This window comes from Labrus mixtus, chromosome 22, assembly GCF_963584025.1.
Source record: "Labrus mixtus chromosome 22, fLabMix1.1, whole genome shotgun sequence".
In the NCBI taxonomy this organism is placed as follows: Eukaryota; Metazoa; Chordata; class Actinopteri; order Labriformes; family Labridae; genus Labrus; species Labrus mixtus.
Window position 1 is genome coordinate 9103154 of NC_083633.1, and position 20129 is coordinate 9123282.

Sequence of the window (20129 nt, forward strand, 5' to 3'; positions counted from 1 at the left end):
TATTGACTCCTGGGATCCAAGCAACATAATGTCACACTGGAAATATTAACACTGGATTTTTATTGAAACATTTATTTAGATTGCACCATGTAGCAAAGTCTAGAAGTGATGTACTAAAGCCTATATGAAAGCTCGAATGTTCACTGAGTTGAAACTTTTCTAAAGAGGTCTGATTCAACATCACAGCAATTTTGTTTTTGCACTTAAAGGAGCAATATGTTACCTTGACATCTAGTGTTTAAAATGTAAGCTATCTGGCTGACTTCTCAGATGTGTCAGAAGTAAATGTGCTTTAAATGTATTGAATAGAGTCCAATATGGTGTGATGTCGAATACAACCTGAGCAAACATCCTAAGCCTACATTATCCCTGTAGCCTATAGGCCCTACATAAGCTAGCAATTTCATTTGTTGGCTTAAACTATTTCTTTAGTTGACCATTTTTAAAGATTAATCATCATGTAAACTCAAAATTAGCGAATGTAGTCATACTATCTATTACCTTACTTTAGTTAATTTTCCAACCATTTGGAACATGTCCTTTCTATTTCAGCTAGTTATCCGTTAGCCTACGCTGACAAATGATTTCAAATGATTTTAAACAACTAAAAGTTAGCAAAAGATGGATGGATTTAGCCGAAAGATTAGCAAACTGTTTTAACTGTGTGTCCATTACTTTGGCATCCGGTTTGAATTAGTCTAGTTATCTCACTTTCGATAACTATATTAAGTAATTAGCCACCTTAAGCCAACAATTTCAACCCTTAGTTAGCCTAAGTTAGCTAACTATTATCAATTTTCTGTCTACTGCAGCTCATCACTTTAACTGTTATCCATTTATTTAGGTCTTTCAACTGTTTATTCATAATCTTAATCACAATTTAAACAGCATGGCTACCCATCACAAGTTAAGTAGGCCTAGGCTATTCAGGCCCAAAAGTTAAAGCCTATTTTACACATTCAACCAGTTACCCATTCAACATTTAATTCATTGAAATAGTTAGCAAAAAAGGTTAGTCACTTCTATTTTTTTAAACCTTACTTTATTATTTAATTCTGTTATATTTATTAAGCTAACTAGGCCTATTTGATCTGTTTATCAAATTATTAGCTCAAATTTAAAAATGTATATTATTGTTGGCTATTTTAACTGTTATTTCAGTTAAACTGCGCTGACAGCTGAACAAAGCTTCGAGTTTATTTGGTGTTTTTATCATTTTAATGCAATAACATATTCAACATGGCTATAAGTGATTCAGAGAGTGACAGTGGTGCCCCGTAGCGGCGTTATCCCGCGCCGCGTCTTCGGCAAACTCCGCCATGAATCGTACTTATACGGAAGAAGCCGAGGCGTTCCGGAGCTGTCCGGAAGGTCCGGCTGTGGTTTCTCAACATAAACAGCTATGGCGGAGGCAGCAGTAGCGTCTACGGCGACTCCAGCAGTAACAGGAGGTTGGACCAAAAACGTAACCTGCCGGTAAGACAAGACGACCGGGGGTTTAAATGTCGAGGATTATTTCACCGTCGGTGGTTTTTGAACAAAAGCAGCGGAGTTCCGGTGGCCAACGACCGACTGACAGCAGCGTCTTCCGAGGCTCGGTCAGCTGTTAGCCAGCTAGCTGTTAGCTTACATGTCTCCAGGCTGTGTTGTTATGTTCCCACAGCTCACAGTGAGGTTAGCAGCCAGTTTGGTAGCTTTAATGTTGTCATCGGTTAACTCCCATATGAGGGTGTCGATCACCACACTGTGTAAAGGTTAACTTTAATAACTATCACTGTTTGTTAAAAACGTGAAACCACCGAGTTTAAATGTCATAATAATCATTATTAGCTGATTGTTTGTGTTGCTGTGCTAAGATTAGCTTCATGTGTTGAAAAATATGAAAGTGAAACACGAAGTTTACACGAGGAAGCTTTTTCAATCTTAATCTGTTTCTAATTTATTCACATGATGATATAATAATAATAATAATGACGATGTTTGTAAAGCGTCAGGGGATTATCAGATTAAAGGGGAAACAAGAACATATAACAACAACACAAACAAAGGTTAAAAACAACAACAACACACAAACAAAGGTTAAAAAACAACAAAAACACACAAACAAAGGTCAAAAAAACAACACACAAACAGGTGGAAACAGTTTGTTCTCTGTGTTTATGAACCATGGTCGTGGTGGTCGTGCTTTGTGTGTTTTACTTTGTTGTTGTTGTCATGAATGTGTGTTTAACTGACTGATGTTTTTCGTGTATTTATGTTTTATTTTCTGGCTGAAGGTTTCTCATGTTTCTGCTTTAATTTCATGTTTTCGTGTCTCCTCGTGAATAGTGATTTTCAAGGACGTGTTGTTGTTTTTAGATTCAGGTTTTTTATTTGTTGTTTCATGAATAACCTACTAACGAGGTCATCATCATGTTCGATACTTTTCAGTGCCTTGTATTCTTAAATGAAGTTTTCAGGTATTTAAAAGATAGATGGAAACTTTACACGTCGATATTTTCTGGATTATTTTCTCTGTCAGTGAACTGAATCTCTAAGAAAGTTATTTGTATCAGAATTAGCAGATTTTTACAAATACACAAACTTGTAATCGACATGTAGATTTTTCACAGACGTCTGATTATTCATTACATTTCTTTTTGAAAGGATTTAGTGTGAGTGTGTCGACCTTCTGTTGAGTTTATATTTTTAATATTTAAACGTGAATCTGATTTAATGGGCCGCTCAGTGACTAAATCAGGGACTAATGAAGCTTTAAGGTTGTTTTGAACGATTCAATCTCTTCTATTTTAATGATTGAAAGCATCGTAAAGTGACCAAGCTGCATGGTTCATCTTTGCACGTCAGGAACCTTAAAAGCAAATTGTCGCCCACGGTCTAAATTGCACAAATTCGATGGCAACGTTTAATACACATATCAAACTGCTCACCTGTGAAACGGGTATTGACGTTGATTGATGTTTATTCAAAGCTTATTGAAGTTTGAAATTCAGTTTTTGCGACAACCCGTCCGTACAAAATAAAGTTGACATCTTTTGAAACAGACTTTTAAGTTCTAGTTACTGACAGTCGACCTTCGTCCTTGTGTTTTTATTTCCAGATATTTCATGCATGGTCTTTGCACAGAAGGAGAAAACTGTCGATACTCCCATGATCTGACCAGCAGCAAACCTGCAGCGATGATGTGCAAGTTCTTTCAGAAGGGAAACTGTGTGTTCGGGGACCGATGCAGGTAAAGAACCCGCTCCAACCTGAGTCTTTCAATTCAAATAATTCGAAGGTGGACGAACTCGAGTATAAACAGATTTGGCTGTTTTGTAATCGTGTTCACGCTCAGCTGCCTCGTCCTAAAAAAAAGCTCCCAGTTGTCGGTCGAGCTTCATTATAACTTCTTTTCTAAAAGTGTCTCGGCTTCTGAGAAGCATTAGAGCTCCTGGAGGGGACCTGACACCTGAGACCGCCGCTCCCCGTGTCAACATGTTGTCGGTGTGTGTCTGAGCTCGGGCCGCTCCACGTACAGCTGAAGCATCGCAGCTCTGCTGGATGTTAGCAGTTTGATGGGAGGGAAATGTCACATGACCGTTTGAACATGGAGAAATTCTCCTGGCCAGAGTTGTTGTTTGATCAAATTCTGACTCTAAATGTGAATTTTTAATCTGAAAGGAGTTAACTGCCAGGCTGCATATATAGCCTAGTTAATCTTTAATGTTGTTTTTGTTGTTGTTGTTTTTGAAGGATTGTGTTTAAAATCCACCTGTTCCCAGTTTGTTTGAGCTCTGTTACTCAGTGCGGACCGTTTGAAGGCTCTCAAAGTGCTTTAAAGTTTTCACCTGGTTTTGTTTACGTGTGTTCCCCGTTGTCTTAAACTTGTTAGTGTTTAGTCATAAAATATGATTGAAGACATGCATCGACCTTCTGGACATCGACATGCTTATTCTAAGATCACACTGGAACACGGGGTCGGCTTTGAGTTCTCCTCTTCCACATTCAGTTACACGATTAAAAGCGCTTTGAAACATATATTTTGTTTGCACAGCAGTAAGCTTCTCTGACAGTTTATCTGGATTTGCAAATAAAGGACCGATTCATCTTCTCTATCTGAATGAATATCATTTCATCGTGAAGTTAACTACGTGATGCAGACTGACTTGAAGAGACTCGTGTTGTAAAGTCAAAGCAGACACTATTGTCATGGATAGAAGAATAAGGACATAAATCTGTGTCAGTGTGCGGCCGCTTTAATTATCCCACACACTGCAGCCTGCGTTCAATGTGGTCATCAGTATTTATTCGTCGTGAAACGGGCTCAAACATGCAAGTCTCGTCTTTTGAGCAGCGGATTAGTCTGCTGCTCTGTTGTCAGGCTGCAGTGTACCCAGACAGCAGCAGCAGCAGTGTGTACAGACAGTGTCTGCCGCGTGTCTGGCTGCATCGCCATAGTTACCAAGACCCTCCGAGGACCACCAGCTGCAGCAGGGACGCTCTACTTCCCCACACACTCCATCATTTCTCTGTCACGGTGTGTTTACTGCCTGCAGGATGTCTGAGGAGTGTGTTTCTCTGCTGTTGTTGTTGTGTTGATAAGTCACATTCCTTCATCGTTGAGATGGAGGTGTCCTCATTATTTGTGTGACCTCTGCATTAAGAGTGCATAGAAAGGCTCTCCCTGTGGGGGTTTATTATGGTTCCCCAGGCTCTGTCTATTGTATGGACTCTGTCTCGCTCTCACACTCGGTGTCTGTGTCTCTCTGCCTCTCTCTCTCTCCTGCAGCCAGACACAGTGCACTGCAGCCTGCATGGCAATTGCATAACATTGTGTTTCCTTCCTGCTCTCTTTCTCTGAGCCCCCCCCCCCCCCCCCCCTCCTCCTCCTCCTGCGCTGTTGCTGGGTTCCCCGGGTTCATTCTGCTGCAGCAGCCTCCGCTCTCTTTTATTTATGCATCGCTCCTCCAGCAGCACCCCTCCCCTCCCTGTTCTCCCAGTGGCTCTCTGGGAGCAGACTGGTTAACAGTGATGTCTGACAGGCAGCTCTTCCTTTTGTACGGCTGCGTGCTCAGACTGTCATGGTCGGTTAGTCATGCTGTATAGTATCTGAGGAGTTGACATGTTATTGTGAGGACGTTTGAGTGAAAGGTGTCTGCATATCATCATCAGGGCTGCAGCATCTGTCATGTGAGGGCTGGATGTGAAATACAAGACTGGTATCAAACATCCTCTAACATGGTGATCTGATTGTTTCTGTTGCTTTAAAGCCTCCGACAGTAAAAACATCACTGCACTATTTATCATCATCACAGAGTTTAAATCATTTACATCTGACCGTCTCCACCGTGTAGGTCACGTCACTCTCTAGATCTTTGATGTTTTTATTTTAATGATAACTTAAAACTAAACGGATTTCGATCAGTGGCGGCCTGGAAGACCACAAAGAAACGAGCAGAGTTGAAGTTAGCTGTCGTTTATATTTCAGCCCTAAGAAAAACCTAAACGTGTTGAAGAAAATCCGATTTTTAACATTAAGCTGCTTTAATTAGTGTTCAGCTTGTTTTGATTAGCTGGTTAGTTCATTTAAAAAAAAAAGGAGGAGACCTCCGTCAGTAACTCTGCTCTGGAGATCCCCTAACATAGAAACTGAACCAGACGAGGCTCATTTCTGCTTCGTTTACCTTTGAAATAAGATACGTATGTTTTTAAAGGTTGTAACCATCCCTTCCCATATACTCGCAACATGTCCTTCATGTTGAGATGGATGTTAAAAGTGCAGCCACTAGAGGGCGCAGTCTCTCACAGATCTCCACTTCTCCATCTTTGGCGTCCAGCTGACCTCCAGTCTCCGTCTGATCTCCGTCCAGCTGTTCTGTTGTCGTCTCTCCCTGTGCCATGGGGTTCTTCTTCATTGTCTTTAGCGGGTCCGGCATGAACTGTCGGCTACACTGCTCCACACTGCTCCCCATGACTTCAGGTGGTATTGCAACATTTAGTCTGTTTCTGTAAGCTTCCAGAAAACGTGCAGAAATGTGGACAAACTGAACGCAGAGTACGGACAGAAGGCTCCGACTGTCTTAAGCTGGCCGTGCATTATGAATTTATATATTTGTATGCTGTTGTTCTTCTGTTCCATTCTTGTGAATTGTGAATATTTCAGGAAAAGCGTGGAGGGGAATCTTTTGCACAGTAGCCTCTCAGATTTACAGATAAAACGATTAGATTTAGGTGATCAGAGGTTAAAGTTCGAGGTCAGAGTGAAGTCCTTATAAGATGCATAAAGCTGTCTGAACCTGGAGACAGATCAAGAATGAATACTCTAAATGATGACCCGAGTCTTTGAGGGTCAAATGAAGAAGTGGTGACGCTTTTTATCCAAACAGTCGAGGGTCAGTTCTCTGTCATCATGAAGCCTGGCGGATACAAGCATCTGAAAGGAGTTTCCTCTGTCTGGCGGGTGTCTGGACTTAGAGAGCGGGGGAGGAGCTCGGAGTAGAGCCGCTAGTCCTTCACATGGAAAGGAGCCGGTTGAGGTAGTTGAGACATCTGATTAGGATCCTCCTGGTCGCCTCCCTTTGCGGGTCTGCTGGGCACACCCAACTCCAGACCCAGGTAGGAGGGTCTGTATAACCTTCCTGGCCTGGGAACGCCCTGGGACCCACCAGGAGGAGCTAGGGAACGTTACTTGGGAGAGGGACTTCTGGGGTAACTTGCTCAGCTTGCCGTCATGGGGGCGCGCCCGGATAACCGGACTCCGGACCGGTTGGATCCGTGAAGGATTACAGTCAGTCTCCCCTTTTGTACCGGTTTGTTCTGCTGTGGAGAGCGAGGGTCTCTGGTATCACACCCCTCGTCTAAATGATGCAACACACTGTCCCTCACCCCAGCCCCAGTTACACTTATGGGTTAAAGATGAGTCTTTACTGGTTGGCCTGAGGTGGTGTCTGTAGTTTGATCAAGTCTCAACATGGTAACTTTACAGCCTATCACCTGCTTCCAACACACCGGTGAAGAATAAACAACTCTGTCTCCACTCGGGAAAATCATGATCACCCTAAATATAACTTCTAGATCAAAATACTGCCAACTCTCAGACACAGAGTTTTTTACAGCCACAGGAGATACTGTATCTGTCCCTGAGGCTGTACAACTCATCTGCACAGCTCAGCAGGGGAAATTACACTTCACATTCCTCTTCCATGCTTATTATTTACAGACAGATCCAAAATATTTCTCTAAGCAGAGGCACCAAATGAGCAGCAGAGACCGGTCACAGGTCTTTATCAGACTAGAAACCGTGTACTGGCCTGCACAAAGTGTACATGGTGAAGGTCAGGCTGTATGTCTGTGTAAACATCACGTCCTGGACGCACTCATTTACACAAACAGACAGGTGCAGCTGCTGTCATGTTGGTTTGATTCCGTTTATAATACTTGTCTCTGATGACAGTTTCAAAGGTTAATATGCAACATTTATGTCAAAGGAATTCATAAATGAAACGTCTGTGAACAGGATGGTGTAAGCAGGCAGGAAATAAAGACGATTGAATCTGTTATTTCAGAGACCGATAGTATCTAAAACTGCAGAAACTTTAAATGAGCACTATGCCCCCTCCTCTCTAGAGTCATGCTCACGCAGGTTGACTTTACCAGACACTGAAGCAGTACCCACACTAAGTGTCAGAGTTACATATTGCTCCATTAATAGCTTTAAGCCAGTGCTTAAAAAGAAGATCTTTAGTAATAATCTCACTACGGGAGAACATTTAGGAGCTCTGGTTGAAGAAAAGATGATAATTGAACTGATCAGCCATCCTGTGAACAGTTAGTTTTTCCTGTGTCACCCAGAAGGTTCATATTAATGCAGAATGAGTTTGGGCTTTAGTAAAGGGTTAAACACACAGCAAAGGAAAGGCTGCACTGGGTAGCTTTTATTGTGAACCAGGAAGTGGTGCAATGCTCTCTTTTCCTGAACTTCCTGCCACTTTTCTCCACAAAAACAAGTTGCAGTTCTTTGTTCAAAAAGGGAAAAACACAATTCAGCAGATACATGTATCTCAAAAGATTGTGAAGGATTCTAACCGACTGAAAGTATTCCTCTGAATACCAGTCATGTTCTTCTCCCTGTATCAAAGCAGAGATGGTTCATACACCGGAGCTTTGTCTTTGCAGGGAGACAGGAAACACGTCAGACAAGCTAACTGTGCAGCGCTCAGCGCTCAGCCTGCATACAGGCTGACTACATGCTAACGTGATACTAGCTGCTGAACAGTTCATGATAAGCAGCTGTGCCAAGGTGACCCGTCACACAGGTGGAACTGAGATAGATGTCAGACAGAGCACTGACACGCTGCCTGTTTTTCTGCTCGTAGCTTTTAACCGTCCTTCATCACTGCTGTAGGACGTTAGATAACCTGTGGTTCCTGGGTTCTTCTTCAGGTTTGAACACTGTAAACCCACAAACAACGAGGAGCCTCCCACCTCGCAGACGCTGCCGCTGCCCTCCGCCTCGCTTGCCGGCTCGTCAGATCCAGAACACAGTGGGTCAACACCTGGTCGGGGGGCCAGAGACTGGGTCAACGCTGCGGAGTTTGTCCCAGGACAGCCCTACTGCGGACGAGGTAACGTGATGTAAACAAGAACACCAAGAGATTTGTGTTTTCTGAGATATCTGAGGTTTCTAAAGCTTCCTGTGGAGCCTGAACTGTCTGAGAGCAGAAAGGAAGGTTTACGATGTTCCACAGATCAGAAGAAGGCATGACGCGTTGTGTTTCTCTCTCATTTTAAATTTAAACCTTTGATATCTTTCTGTGTTCTGTTTATCGTCTGTGTTTAGCTGAGCCGGTGAAGGCTGAAAGCTCCGCCCCTCTCATCGAGGAGTTAGACGGCGACGCAGCGCAGGAGAACAAAGAGCTGAAAAAGCAGCTCTGCCCGTACGCCGCCGTCGGAGAGTGTCGCTACGGCGTCAACTGCGCCTATCTCCACGGCGACGTGTGCGACATGTGTGGCCTGCAGGTGCTCCACCCCACCGACAACGCCCAGCGCTCCGAGCACACAAAGGCAATGCTCAATCTATATTTGTTGCATGTTATTAATGTTTAAAAGTTCAAATAGTCATCTTGCAGCTTTTTGTTCTAGATCTCTGTTTTTAGGGTTAGTTAATAAGAAGCTGAGATCTAAATGCTCTGTGCAGTTTTAACAACGGGCAGAGGGGGGCGATAGAGGACTAATCTCCGGTGTTTCCTCTGTCAGGCGTGCATTGAGGCCCATGAGAAGGACATGGAGATCTCATTCGCCATCCAGCGCAGTAAAGACATGATGTGCGGCGTGTGCATGGAGGTGGTGTTTGAGAAGGCCAACCTGAGCGAGCGACGCTTCGGCATCCTCTCCAACTGCAGCCACTGCTACTGCCTGAAGTGCATCCGCAAGTGGAGGAGCGCCAAACAGTTTGAAAGCAAAATCATCAAGTGAGTCGCTGAAGTTATTTACCTTTTGATCTGAAGAGGGCAAATCTGTTTTCAAGGCTTCACAGCGAAAAACCAAAACACACCTGTGACTTCTTTTCTTATGTACTTCCAGGCGGTAAAACCAGTTTGGTCTCCTGCTCGTTTAAGAAAGTAATCTAAGACTAAATACTTTTAAAGCTCCTGATTTAGATGTGTGCACATCAGATAAACGGATGATTGTTGTGAGGTTAGAGGTTTGAGACACCAGAGAGTATGCATCTCCAGACTCCTTCCAAATACTGCAATAACACTGCATTCATGTGAAAGGGAGGACGTGTATTCACATTCTATGAACGTAATCACTGAGCTGATGTGAGAACACAGCAGGATATAATCAGGAGAATTCACATGGAGCGAGTGGGAGGGGGTGGTGACGTTTATCCCCTGTGATCGCTGCACGACCATAGACTGTCTGTACGCCACCTCTACCATCTCCTAATGAACCTGCTGCATTATGTTTCCTGTTCTCCAGTATGTTCTTCTCCACTCTTTAGTTCATATTGAGATTCTGTTCAACTACACGTAGCATTGATAGAAAGTGAAATATTCTCATTATAGCGTCGTATAGAGGACTCTGATGATCCGTCTGCTACTTCCACGTCGAATGAGACACCTTGCCCCCTCCCTTCCCGTCTGACAGGAATAGTCCCCCTCTGTGAAGTGCATGTGTGAACAACCAGATCAGGAGAATATCCGGAGCTGTCCTCCTGATGTTATCTAGACATGTTCAGGAATGAAAGCAGCTGTAGATTGTTGTTTGACTCTTTTCTTTTTGCTCACATGAAATGATTTCTGTTTAGTTTAACAAACAGGTTTTTTTTTTTTTTACTGACCGGATCATTCACTCATCTTTCACCGTCCTGAAATCTAATGTTTCATCTCTTTCACTCTGCAGGTCCTGCCCTGAGTGTCGAATCACGTCCAACTTTGTGATCCCGAGCGAGTACTGGGTGGAAGATAAAGACGACAAGCAGAAACTCATCCAGAAGTACAAGGACGGCATGGGGTAAACACACTCACACACACACACAGTCACACACACACACACAGTCACACACACACACACACACACACACACACACACACACAGTCACACACACATACACACAGTCACACACACACACACAGTGTCACATACAGTGTCACATACAGTGTCACACACAGTCACACACACACACACAGTGTCACATACAGTGTCACACACAGTGTCACACACAGTCACACACACACACACAGTGTCACATACAGTGTCTCACACACACACACACACACATAGGATACACACATTTAACAATTTTGTAATCAGCTGGTGTCTGTCTGATGTGGGTAACATTAAATCTGAGACACAGTCCACTGACCCTCCTCTCTCAGGTTTTAGGTTTTTAGTTGTGTCCTTTGATCCATTTGTCTTGTTTTAGATTCCTTCTGCTAATATTTTAATAAACCCTGTAGTGTCCGATTCTAAAACTCTTTTCTTTTGCTGTGAGATGAGCGTCTGTTGTGGGTGGATGTGATGATGTGGGGGGCCATGATGGAAGTAAACTGAAGGGAGAAGGAGAGGGCTGATAAGTAGCAGATTGAAACTCACTTTAATAAAAAAAAAAAAAAAAAAACATCCAGTGAGAGACTTGACCACGTCGACATCGATCAGCTGTCCCAGTCTGACGTCCTGCGTGTGTCCTCTGTTTCCTCTTCAGGACTAAATCGTGTCGATACTTTGACGAAGGCCGTGGGACGTGCCCCTTCGGCTCAAACTGCTTCTACAAACACGCTTTTCCTGACGGCCGGCTGGAGGAGGCTCAACCTCAGAGACGACAGACGGGATCCAACAGCAGAACCAGGGTAATGCCTCACACCTGCAGCTCACTCACACTCTGTCACTGCACCAGCAGGTGTCACTATAAATATATCAGTGACTGAAAGATGCTCACAGTTTGTGTTTGTAAATGTTTTCACATCCAGCACGTCATCAATGCACAAAAATCTGCTTTTACACTATATGTAACAACAGTGACATCACCTCCTGCACTGCTGCGCCCTCTGCTGGATGTAGAAAGCGTTGAGCTGCAGAATAGAAACAGCTCTAAGGTCATGAAAGGGAACTGGTTTGAATGAAAGGTTCAGTTGTTGTTGTGATGTCGGACAGATGGGCGGAGTCATGTTACACATGGTGAGGACTGCTGCCTCTGAGTACGTGCCTCCTCTGCGTCAGAAACACACACACATCCATATGAGCCGACATGTTTTGAAATATCTCACTAACTCTCTCGTGCAACAGGAAAAGACTCAGCCCGTCCGTGTCGTCTGCCGGCCAGTTGCAGCGTGATTAAAAGTCCATCGTATACACATTCTTTCTTTGGCGCACTAAATTCACCCACGTGTTCCCCCTGTCCCTGTGAGTCCCCGCTCCACCGTCTCCTCCATCAGACGTGGAGGTAACGCCAGCGTGGCCTGTCCTGAGGTCTCACTCTGAGCAGCGTTCTGTGTTACGGCGTCTGACCACCTTTGGGGGATTTATGTGAGTTGTCAAAGGTGGGAGATTGATTTTAAACTTCGATATAATCAAAATCGATATCGATGCCTGTTTATTACCACGGCAACAAAGATAGAAATATAGCATCGTGTCTAGCTCCGCCCCTTTAGGTTCGGATCGGAACGCCTGGCACCCCAACAGAACGGTGGAAAGGTCAATAAATGTGCGCTGAACCAAACCGGGCCGCTTGGTGGAAACAGGGCTGCAATGATGACATGCTAACAGACGCCTATGTCTGTCCCGGTCCTTAAAGTCTCAGAGTGGTTTCACATTATTCTAACGCTGTAAGAACCATTATTTCTGTTCCAACAGTTCCTGTTTCTCCTCCAGACAGAATTCATGCATCACAAACTAAATCCTTCCCTCTCCCTCCAGAGCTCGAGGCGAACTCCTCTGTGGGACATCCTGGACGAGCGGGAAAGCACCGACTCGTTCGACAACGAGGACGAGGAGATGGTGACGTTCGAGCTGAGCGAGATGCTGCTCATGCTGCTCGCCGCGGGGACAGACGACGAGATGACGGACTCAGAGGACGAGTGGGACTTGTTTCACGAGGAGCTGGACGATTTCTATGAGATTTACCTATAGCAGCCCTGCCCCCTTAAGCCCCTCCCCCTCCTCCTCACCTGTATACTAGACTACACTACATTAGAATGGACTGTCTTGTGCGAGTGATGGACAGTAGCTTCTCCCTCCCCCTGTTTTGTGGCGTGGCCTTTAAGCAGGCCGTTAATAATGAACTTATAAAATATAAAAAATTTAAAAAAAAGAACCCGTCAGTGCGCTCGTGCTAAACATTTTCTATCCTCGTGAGTCTATCCGTGCGGTACGTGTTGACATATAAGATTTAAGTCAGATTATAAACTTTGTTCAGATATTGCTAATAAACATCGTGGAGTTGATCTGTGGGTCTGACCGTCCGTGTGAGACTCTCCTTCCTGTCAGTATGACGGCATGATGTAAGATTTTAACCACAAAGTTTGTTTATTAAAGCTGCTCAGAGACGACTTGTTGTGCTTCATACTGTCGACTGTTGACACACCCACTCTGCCCCGGCAGACAGGATGTCACATTCAAAACCTGTTCGAAACCACGGCAACGACAAGTCCTACACACCAGATAAAGGGTCACTTCCTGTTTTTAAAAAGCTCAAGTTGCAGGTAAACTCTGCACTCTGTCTGAAGCTTATGAAGGCGCAGGCGGGCTGGCGGGTAGGTCACGACCTATGTGTGGAGGCTGTAGTCCTCCAAGCGGGGGGCACAGGTTTGAGTCCAACTTGTGGCTCCTTTCCTGCTTCTCTTTCCCGCTCTCTCTCGGGTTTCCTACTCTAGCCACCGTCCAATCAAATGAAGGCTAAAAGCTCAAATAAAAAGCGTTGTATTCTTGCAGTTTGTTCAGTGTGCAGAGTTTAGAGGGATCTTTTCCTCTGCTGCACACCAGCCTTATGAATGAGATGTATTTTTTTTTTTTTTTTTTTTTTTAAAGCTTCTTCACTTTTGCATTCTTTCGAGCATTAAAATGAAAAGGTTGTTTAAAAACAGGTGAAGTCAAAGTATAGATCTTAATTAGTCTGTCTTTTAGTCACTGAGCGGCTCATGAAATCTGTTTCACATTAAAATAAATAAATATACTCACGTGAAGGTAGGCAGACTTTTAAACTCAGTGAAAACCAAGCAGAATTTCTGTCAAACTAAATCCTGTGAAATTAAACATAATTATTAAAGGTCATATATGCTCCTCTTCCTCAACCAGTTTAATTAAGTCTCAGAGCTCCTCAAAACATGTCTGTGAAGTTTCTTATTCTAAATCCACTCTGGTCCTGTATTTGATCATGCCTATAAACCTCTCTATTTCAGCCCTGCTCAGAACAGGCTGTATCTGTGTCTGTACCTTTAAATGTAAATGAGCTGTGTTTGACCACGCCCCCTCTCTGGAAGGGCTTGGGTGTCTCGGGCTTTCTCGCTCCATGTCCTATTTACGGTGAGAAGGCAGACTCAGAGGGCAGAACAAACACCTAGCTGAGGGAGTGTCACCTACCTGGGGGAGGGGTTACTGCCCTTTGTGATGTCATAAAGGGAAAAACTCCAAACGGTCTGTTTGAGCACACATTTTCTGAAAAGTGGAGCAGGCAAAAGACGGAGAGGATGGACTTTTCTCGTCATTGGGGGGTTTGTAGACAGACTAGAGATACATATTAGAGTTAGAGGAACATGGAGAAGTGTATTATACATCGTATGAGACATTTAATTCAGTAATTTTCTGGATGGATCAGATCTGCTCTTTGGTTTATAAAGTGTCAGAAAGTGTTGAATAATATTGAAACATTACTTCTACTGAAATATGCAGTAGTTACATCATTCAGTCACCGGGGGGAGCACTGAGCGATCTGTTATTATCCAGTAACATGTTTTCTGAGCTGCTCAGGGTCTGCCCAGGATCAGGCTCAGGTGTAAACTTACACACCTCTCTTCCTGACCCAGGTGGGATATCAGACCCTCGCTGATCCAGGTGTGATATCAGACCCTCTTTATGACCCAGGTGTGATTAGACCTCCTCGTGTGTCATTAACCCTCTGATTAAAGCGTTTTGACCTCCTGTCAACGCGTAGGAATGATATGCTGAAATGTGTTTTCTATGTTCCACAGGTAACGGTGAGTATTTAGGTGTAAAATAGAATGTGATCATTGTTGCTCGAGGAAGGACAGATCATCTTTGTTTGCTAACCTCTGGACCCTCCACATGTGACTGGGCCGCTGAAAGCGTCCCCCTTTGCCCCCCATATTGGCGGCCTTGGCAGTGAATGTAAACATAAGTATGATGACTGAAGCTTGTGAATATGAAGACAAAGACAAACCCTCTGGTCAAAGCCTCATTTGTTCCTTCAGTTCCACCTCTGTACAGCTTTTAATGCTGCCATAAATACTACAGCTGTTATAAGTTAATGTTTAACGTTAATAAACAAACGGTGGACTTTTTCTTAAGAGTTTTGATTTATTCTCTAACAAGCTTCTCTGTTTGGGGATGAACTTAAATCAGTGTGCTGACATGTTTTGTATTCCTCTTTATTCTCATGTTTTCTGTTTTTAGTTTCATATCTTGGCAGGTTTTTAAAAATCCTTTTAATGAAATATATCTTAAACAATCTGAACAGCTCAGGGATTGGAAAATGGATTAATAAATTAATTAATAGCCTATCAGTGATGTATGTAGGAGCAGCTGCAATCCAGTCCAGCATAGTCCGTGTCTGTGTTTGCGCATGTCTGTTTGTGTCCTCCTATAAAAACCATCTGACAGACAGAGGGGAGCAGAAAAGGGAGGAACCGCTCAAATACAATGATCTCTGAAGCTGGGAGCGACAGTCTGAAGGCCGAACACTTCCAACCAGAACCGAGCTTCTTCCCGGACTCCCCCGCCTCCTCCTCCTCCTCCTCCTCCTCCTCCTCCTCCGCCGCCTCCTCCCCAGACTCCGGGCCTCTGAACCGCAGGGAGCCGCAGAGCAGCAGCGGCAGCATCGTCCCGGAGGAGAGCGGCAGCATCCAGCCGCTGGTGGCCGCCGCCCGCGTCATGACGTCGGGAGAATTTAACCAGAGCGGCCCGCTGCTCGCGCACAGATCCACGCGCAGCCTCATGTACAAGACTCTGTGCTTCCTGCTGCTCGTCTTCCAGGGCGGGGTCCTGGACTTCTACCTCATCATCTTCACGGACCTGTACTGGTGCTCCTGGATCGCCACGGACCTAGTGGTGGTCTCGGGCTGGGGTATCTTCTTCATGAAGAACGCGCGCAGTAAACGGGAGCGCGCCTGCGGCTTCCACCAGAAGAGCTCCATCTTCGGCTGCAACCTGGGTGAGTTCACCTATGCCTACCTGGCCTGGCTCATCTACGTAATCGCGTGCACCCCGAAGGTGGTGCTGGTCCTGGAGACGTCAATCCTGGAGCTGATCGCGCTGAAGGTGCCGTGCGGGCTGACCGGCTTCAAGGTGATCATGCTGCTGTCCGCGCCGCTCCTCTTCTGCCTCATCAACTCCATCATCGAGGACCTGAACGGAGCCACGCGCCACCACGCCCACAGCTGCTTCCTCAGCACGTGCCTGGACCTGCTGGACTGCTTTACGCTGCTGGAGCTGATGCTCCGCGGGGAGATCCCCACGGTGTACCTGAAGTACACGGTGCTGTCGGTGTACTTCGTGGCGCTGGCGGTGCCAGTGGTCTGGCTCTACGAGCTCACCGCCTCCGAGCTGCGCTGCCGCTGGCTGTGCGCGCGCTTCCTCACCTGTCTTCTGGTCAACGCCCCCTTGCTGGTGGTGCGCTGCTTCCAGGTGTACGTGTACAAACTTCCGGTGTCCGTTTTCATGTTCAAGAACATCTTCCTCCTCGCCTGCGGGCTGCTCGAGCTCGTGGAGCAGTGCGTGGCAGTGCGGGGTGGGCGCAAGCACGCGGGTAGCAGCAACACGGCGCAGTTCTCGCACTGCGTGTCCGAGAACGACATGTGTCCGCACGGGTATGTCAACACGCTGGCCGTCACCCAGTCCTAGATCCTGGACCGGGTTTAGGACGAGGGAGTGGACCAGTGTGCGGCCTTCAGACTAAACTGGGAACTATTAAATCCTGCAGAGAGTTCTGGATCCCAATCCGAACCTCTGACTTTGGATGAAACTCAACAAACCTTCATGTCAAATTCTCTTCTCCAACACTGAAATCTCCTCCTAACAGGTTCACCCTCCAGGGTCCAGCTGACAAAACACATCATCTCAGTCAGGTGAGATTTTAGCCTCCAGCTCAGAACAGCAGCAGCCACCAGGGGCCGACAGTGAGCTGTGGCCCCCTGATGACACCCCCCCCCCCCTCCTACATTTGAGCTTCCACTCACTCTTTTTATCTTTAAAGATCAATTGGCTGATTATTGTCAAGATTGAACACTTGTTATGAACTGTCATCACAATGAAGTGAAGCAAAAAATATATCACCTTCATCCAAACAGTCTGTCAGCTGTTTGTGCAAATGAACTACTCTGTATTTCTACCACATTATCCTGCACACATCAGGTGTGTGTGATATTCATCAGAGTCTTACATGCTGCCAACTTCCCTGCAGAAGAGTCTGTGAGAGCCGTACATGAGAACAAACGGGAGAGGTGGAAGATTTGATTTATTCTCAACCGCTTGAGTCCAACTCTCAGCTTCAGTGACGGGTCTGAAAATAAATCTGAGGGAAGAACATCTCAACATCCTCAAACCTCCAAATAAAACCAAATCTTCCACCTCAGTGCCCCGTAACATTTAGTGGTGCAGAGCAAACCCCCCCCCCCCCCCCCCCCTTTCCTCCCTGCCTCCCAGGCTGTATGCTCGTTATTCCAGCTGCGAGCGGCTCAGTCGAACACCTCGCTGTTTTAGCGTGAGGTGCTGCAGATTGATGAGCAGCATCCTCGTGGGCCGACACAGGAGCGGCTCTGTTCTGTGGAGGTGTCGACGCTGACTCACCTCTTCTGAGAACTGTAAACACGCCGACGGATTTTCATCTTTTCTGGACCTTGAACGCAACACATGTACCAGCCTTACAACACCCCCCTCTTCAGCCCCGCCCACAGGTGCTACAGTCAGACACAACACCTGCAAACAGACCGGACCTATAGTGACATGGACCTTCCATAATGTGTGTGTGTGTGTGTGTGTGTGTGCCTCAGGCAGCTGCACAGGAATCAAACACACACCCACAGAGACAGACAGCAGGTGGACGTGTTGGACCTAAAGTGCACTTTGACTCCTCCCCCGTGTACAGAAATGTTTTCTATGGATGTCGTCTGCAGGTCTGTGCTCGTTCTGACCGTGAAGTAGACGTTTGCGTGCGTGTGTGTGTGTGTGCGTGTGTGTGTGTGTGTGTGTGTGCGCGTGTGCGTGTGCGTGCGTGTGTGTGCATAAGGACCCACCAGTGCCACAAACAGGTTTCCTCCTCGGTCCTCCTCAAACGGACGTCTCCGGCTCTGGAACTGTTCTTGTCCTTCAGTCCTCTAAGATCACTGGACTCTCCTCGTCTCTGCAGACGGTTTTCTCTAAAGACAAACTCTTTTGTTTTTTAATCGTTCAGTTGCTGAGGTTTTTTATTTCTTTGCTCAAAGGTGAAAGGCTGTGCCGGTTCTTAGAAAGTTCTCTTTTCAACACACCTGCCACGACAGATGTTTGTGTCACTTGATTATAACACTCACCTTCATGACCTCGTTACCTCGATTATTCTACATCCACGTGTAGTTTACCGAGCCCGAGAAAGATTACAAAGTGGTAACTTTACAACATATTTCACTACAGTGTGTTTCAAAGCAGACAGAAAAAGACCCGTTAGAAACATCAGTGACGTTGGATTCAGCAGGAGAGTAAATATTCTGAATGGCCTCGTGCCAAATATTAAAATGATAGGTATGACAGTATTCAGTCTCCGTACGTTATTATCTGCTCGCCATGCTCGAGACCCGCTTCCTTTGAAAGGTGACAAACGTGCTCTGTGTGACCGGCGGCGTTGAAAAGGTGTGTTACAGGTGACTTCCTCTGCCGTGGTCACACGGACGTGCTGTGTGTGAGTAACAGTGTGATGGTGGTGTGTGTCCTCCAGGAGTCTGTGGTCATGTTGTGTGTTGTTGAGTTATAAACGTCCCTTAACGTGAAATGTGTCCAATCAGAGGGGTCTAGATGATTTTAGTGCCTATTTTAAGTCATTTTAACGATGATAACGGGCCGAGTCGGTGGCGTCCCACACAGGGACGGACTTTGGTTTGGTTGTGAGCGATCAGTGAGTGGAGATCAGAGGTCAGAGGTCAAAGGTCAGAGGCTTTGAGTTGTCTCAGTCCACTTTAACGCGGCATGATGTTCCTTTAGTTAATGATGGTCCCGTTACACTGCACGACTGAACCCAGTGTTTTTATTTCTCTTGAAAAATATCTCATCACTTTTAAATTCCGCTGACACGTGCAGAAAAACGTCTCATGTCATCATTCAAGAAGCAAAAACAGTCAAGTGTGAAGAGCTGCTGAGTTAATGAATGATCCGCAGACGCAGCGAGTTAAACTTCCTCGTTCAGCTTCAATATCCTGTTTGAAGAATCTTCATTTCTGCTGTTCACATCATAAACCACTTTGTGTTTGTCAGGTCGATGTTTATATTAACGCTCATGAGATTTTTTTTGACGTGAAATGAAAAAAAAACACTTTTACGATTTGAGATTTTGCCAAACAGAGGAGTCGCCCCCTGCAGGCCGTTTAGAGTTACTAAGCTACGTGAGTGTAAAAGGATGCTGTCACGTGGGATGTCATGATGATGTCACAGCCATCGTAGTTTCAAATGTTCTTGAGCTCATTCAGAAGGTTCCACGATGACGAGGTCGATCCCGTTCCAAACCACATGTTTTAAAATAATAAAAAAATCATCCAATCCTCAGTCATATTTTGAACCAAAGAGAGAGGGCGCCGTTAGAAGCAAGAAATAATCCACTATCTAGTGTCCAGGACTTCTATTGTTGTTGCTGTGGTAACCAACCAGTATCGATATCGTTTGATTTTGAACGGAATCATATCGATGATTAAAGTTCTGGTATCATGACGACCCAAATCCACGATGAGCCTTTGTCTCTAAAAATTAAAAAAAAAAAAAAAATTCTGGCTGCATTGATGAACTCTGCAGTGTGGATGTTGACCTTTGACCTCTCTGCAAAGCGTGTAGTGCATCCTGCTTCTTCCTGCTTCTGTTTCTTCTATAAATATTTAAATATTATATTATCCTGCCAAAGTGTTCTCAAAGTTCTATTTTATACTCTTTTCTATTATTTCCTCGTGCCAGTAATCTGCTAGACGCTGCGTCTGTATCGAGCGCTGTTCAAAGGCTTTCTAACAATCTTAGTTTGTATTTGCACATGAAGCTTGGCGCACAACTTAACCCTTTGTTTCCTCCTCAATCAAAGATGTTTGGCCTTTAACCTGCATGAACGAGCACAGAACATGAACACGGGGAGAGTACCAAAGGACATTAAAGGAGCCCATGGTGTCACCAGGATGTTCCTCCTCCTTTCACAACGTGAACACTCTTCTGTTGGACTCTCCTCGTCTCCATGGCAACGATGATCT

General features: G+C 45.3%; 2 protein-coding genes across 2 annotated transcripts; both read left to right on the forward strand.

Moving 5' to 3' along the window:
- The first annotated feature begins 1324 nt into the window (after window positions 1-1324).
- mkrn1 (makorin, ring finger protein, 1) lies at window positions 1325-13031 on the forward strand. The gene is made up of 8 exons (XM_061029986.1): window positions 1325-1476; window positions 3101-3232; window positions 8425-8606; window positions 8822-9045; window positions 9238-9452; window positions 10387-10497; window positions 11189-11333; window positions 12400-13031. The coding sequence occupies exons 1-8, from the start codon at window positions 1403-1405 to the stop codon at window positions 12610-12612; spliced, it is 1296 nt and encodes a 431-aa protein (XP_060885969.1). The 5' UTR covers window positions 1325-1402; the 3' UTR covers window positions 12613-13031.
- Window positions 13032-15188: 2157 nt separating this feature from the next.
- tmem121b (transmembrane protein 121B) lies at window positions 15189-16944 on the forward strand. Its single transcript, XM_061029972.1, has one exon. It carries the CDS (start codon window positions 15358-15360, stop codon window positions 16555-16557), a length of 1200 nt encoding a protein of 399 aa, XP_060885955.1. The 5' UTR covers window positions 15189-15357; the 3' UTR covers window positions 16558-16944.
- Window positions 16945-20129: the final 3185 nt, after the last annotated feature.

Bases quoted from the DNA above. Each gene is read 5' to 3' on its own strand.
- tmem121b (XM_061029972.1), top strand. From the start codon at position 15,358: ATGATCTCTGAAGCTGGGAGCGACAGTCTGAAGGCCGAACACTTCCAA.
- mkrn1 (XM_061029986.1), top strand. From the start codon at position 1,403: ATGGCGGAGGCAGCAGTAGCGTCTACGGCGACTCCAGCAGTAACAGGA. The intron at 9,046-9,237 runs GCAATGCTCAAT...TTCCTCTGTCAG, and splicing joins AGCGCTCCGAGCACACAAAG to GCGTGCATTGAGGCCCATGA. The intron at 11,334-12,399 runs GTAATGCCTCAC...CTCTCCCTCCAG, and splicing joins GATCCAACAGCAGAACCAGG to AGCTCGAGGCGAACTCCTCT.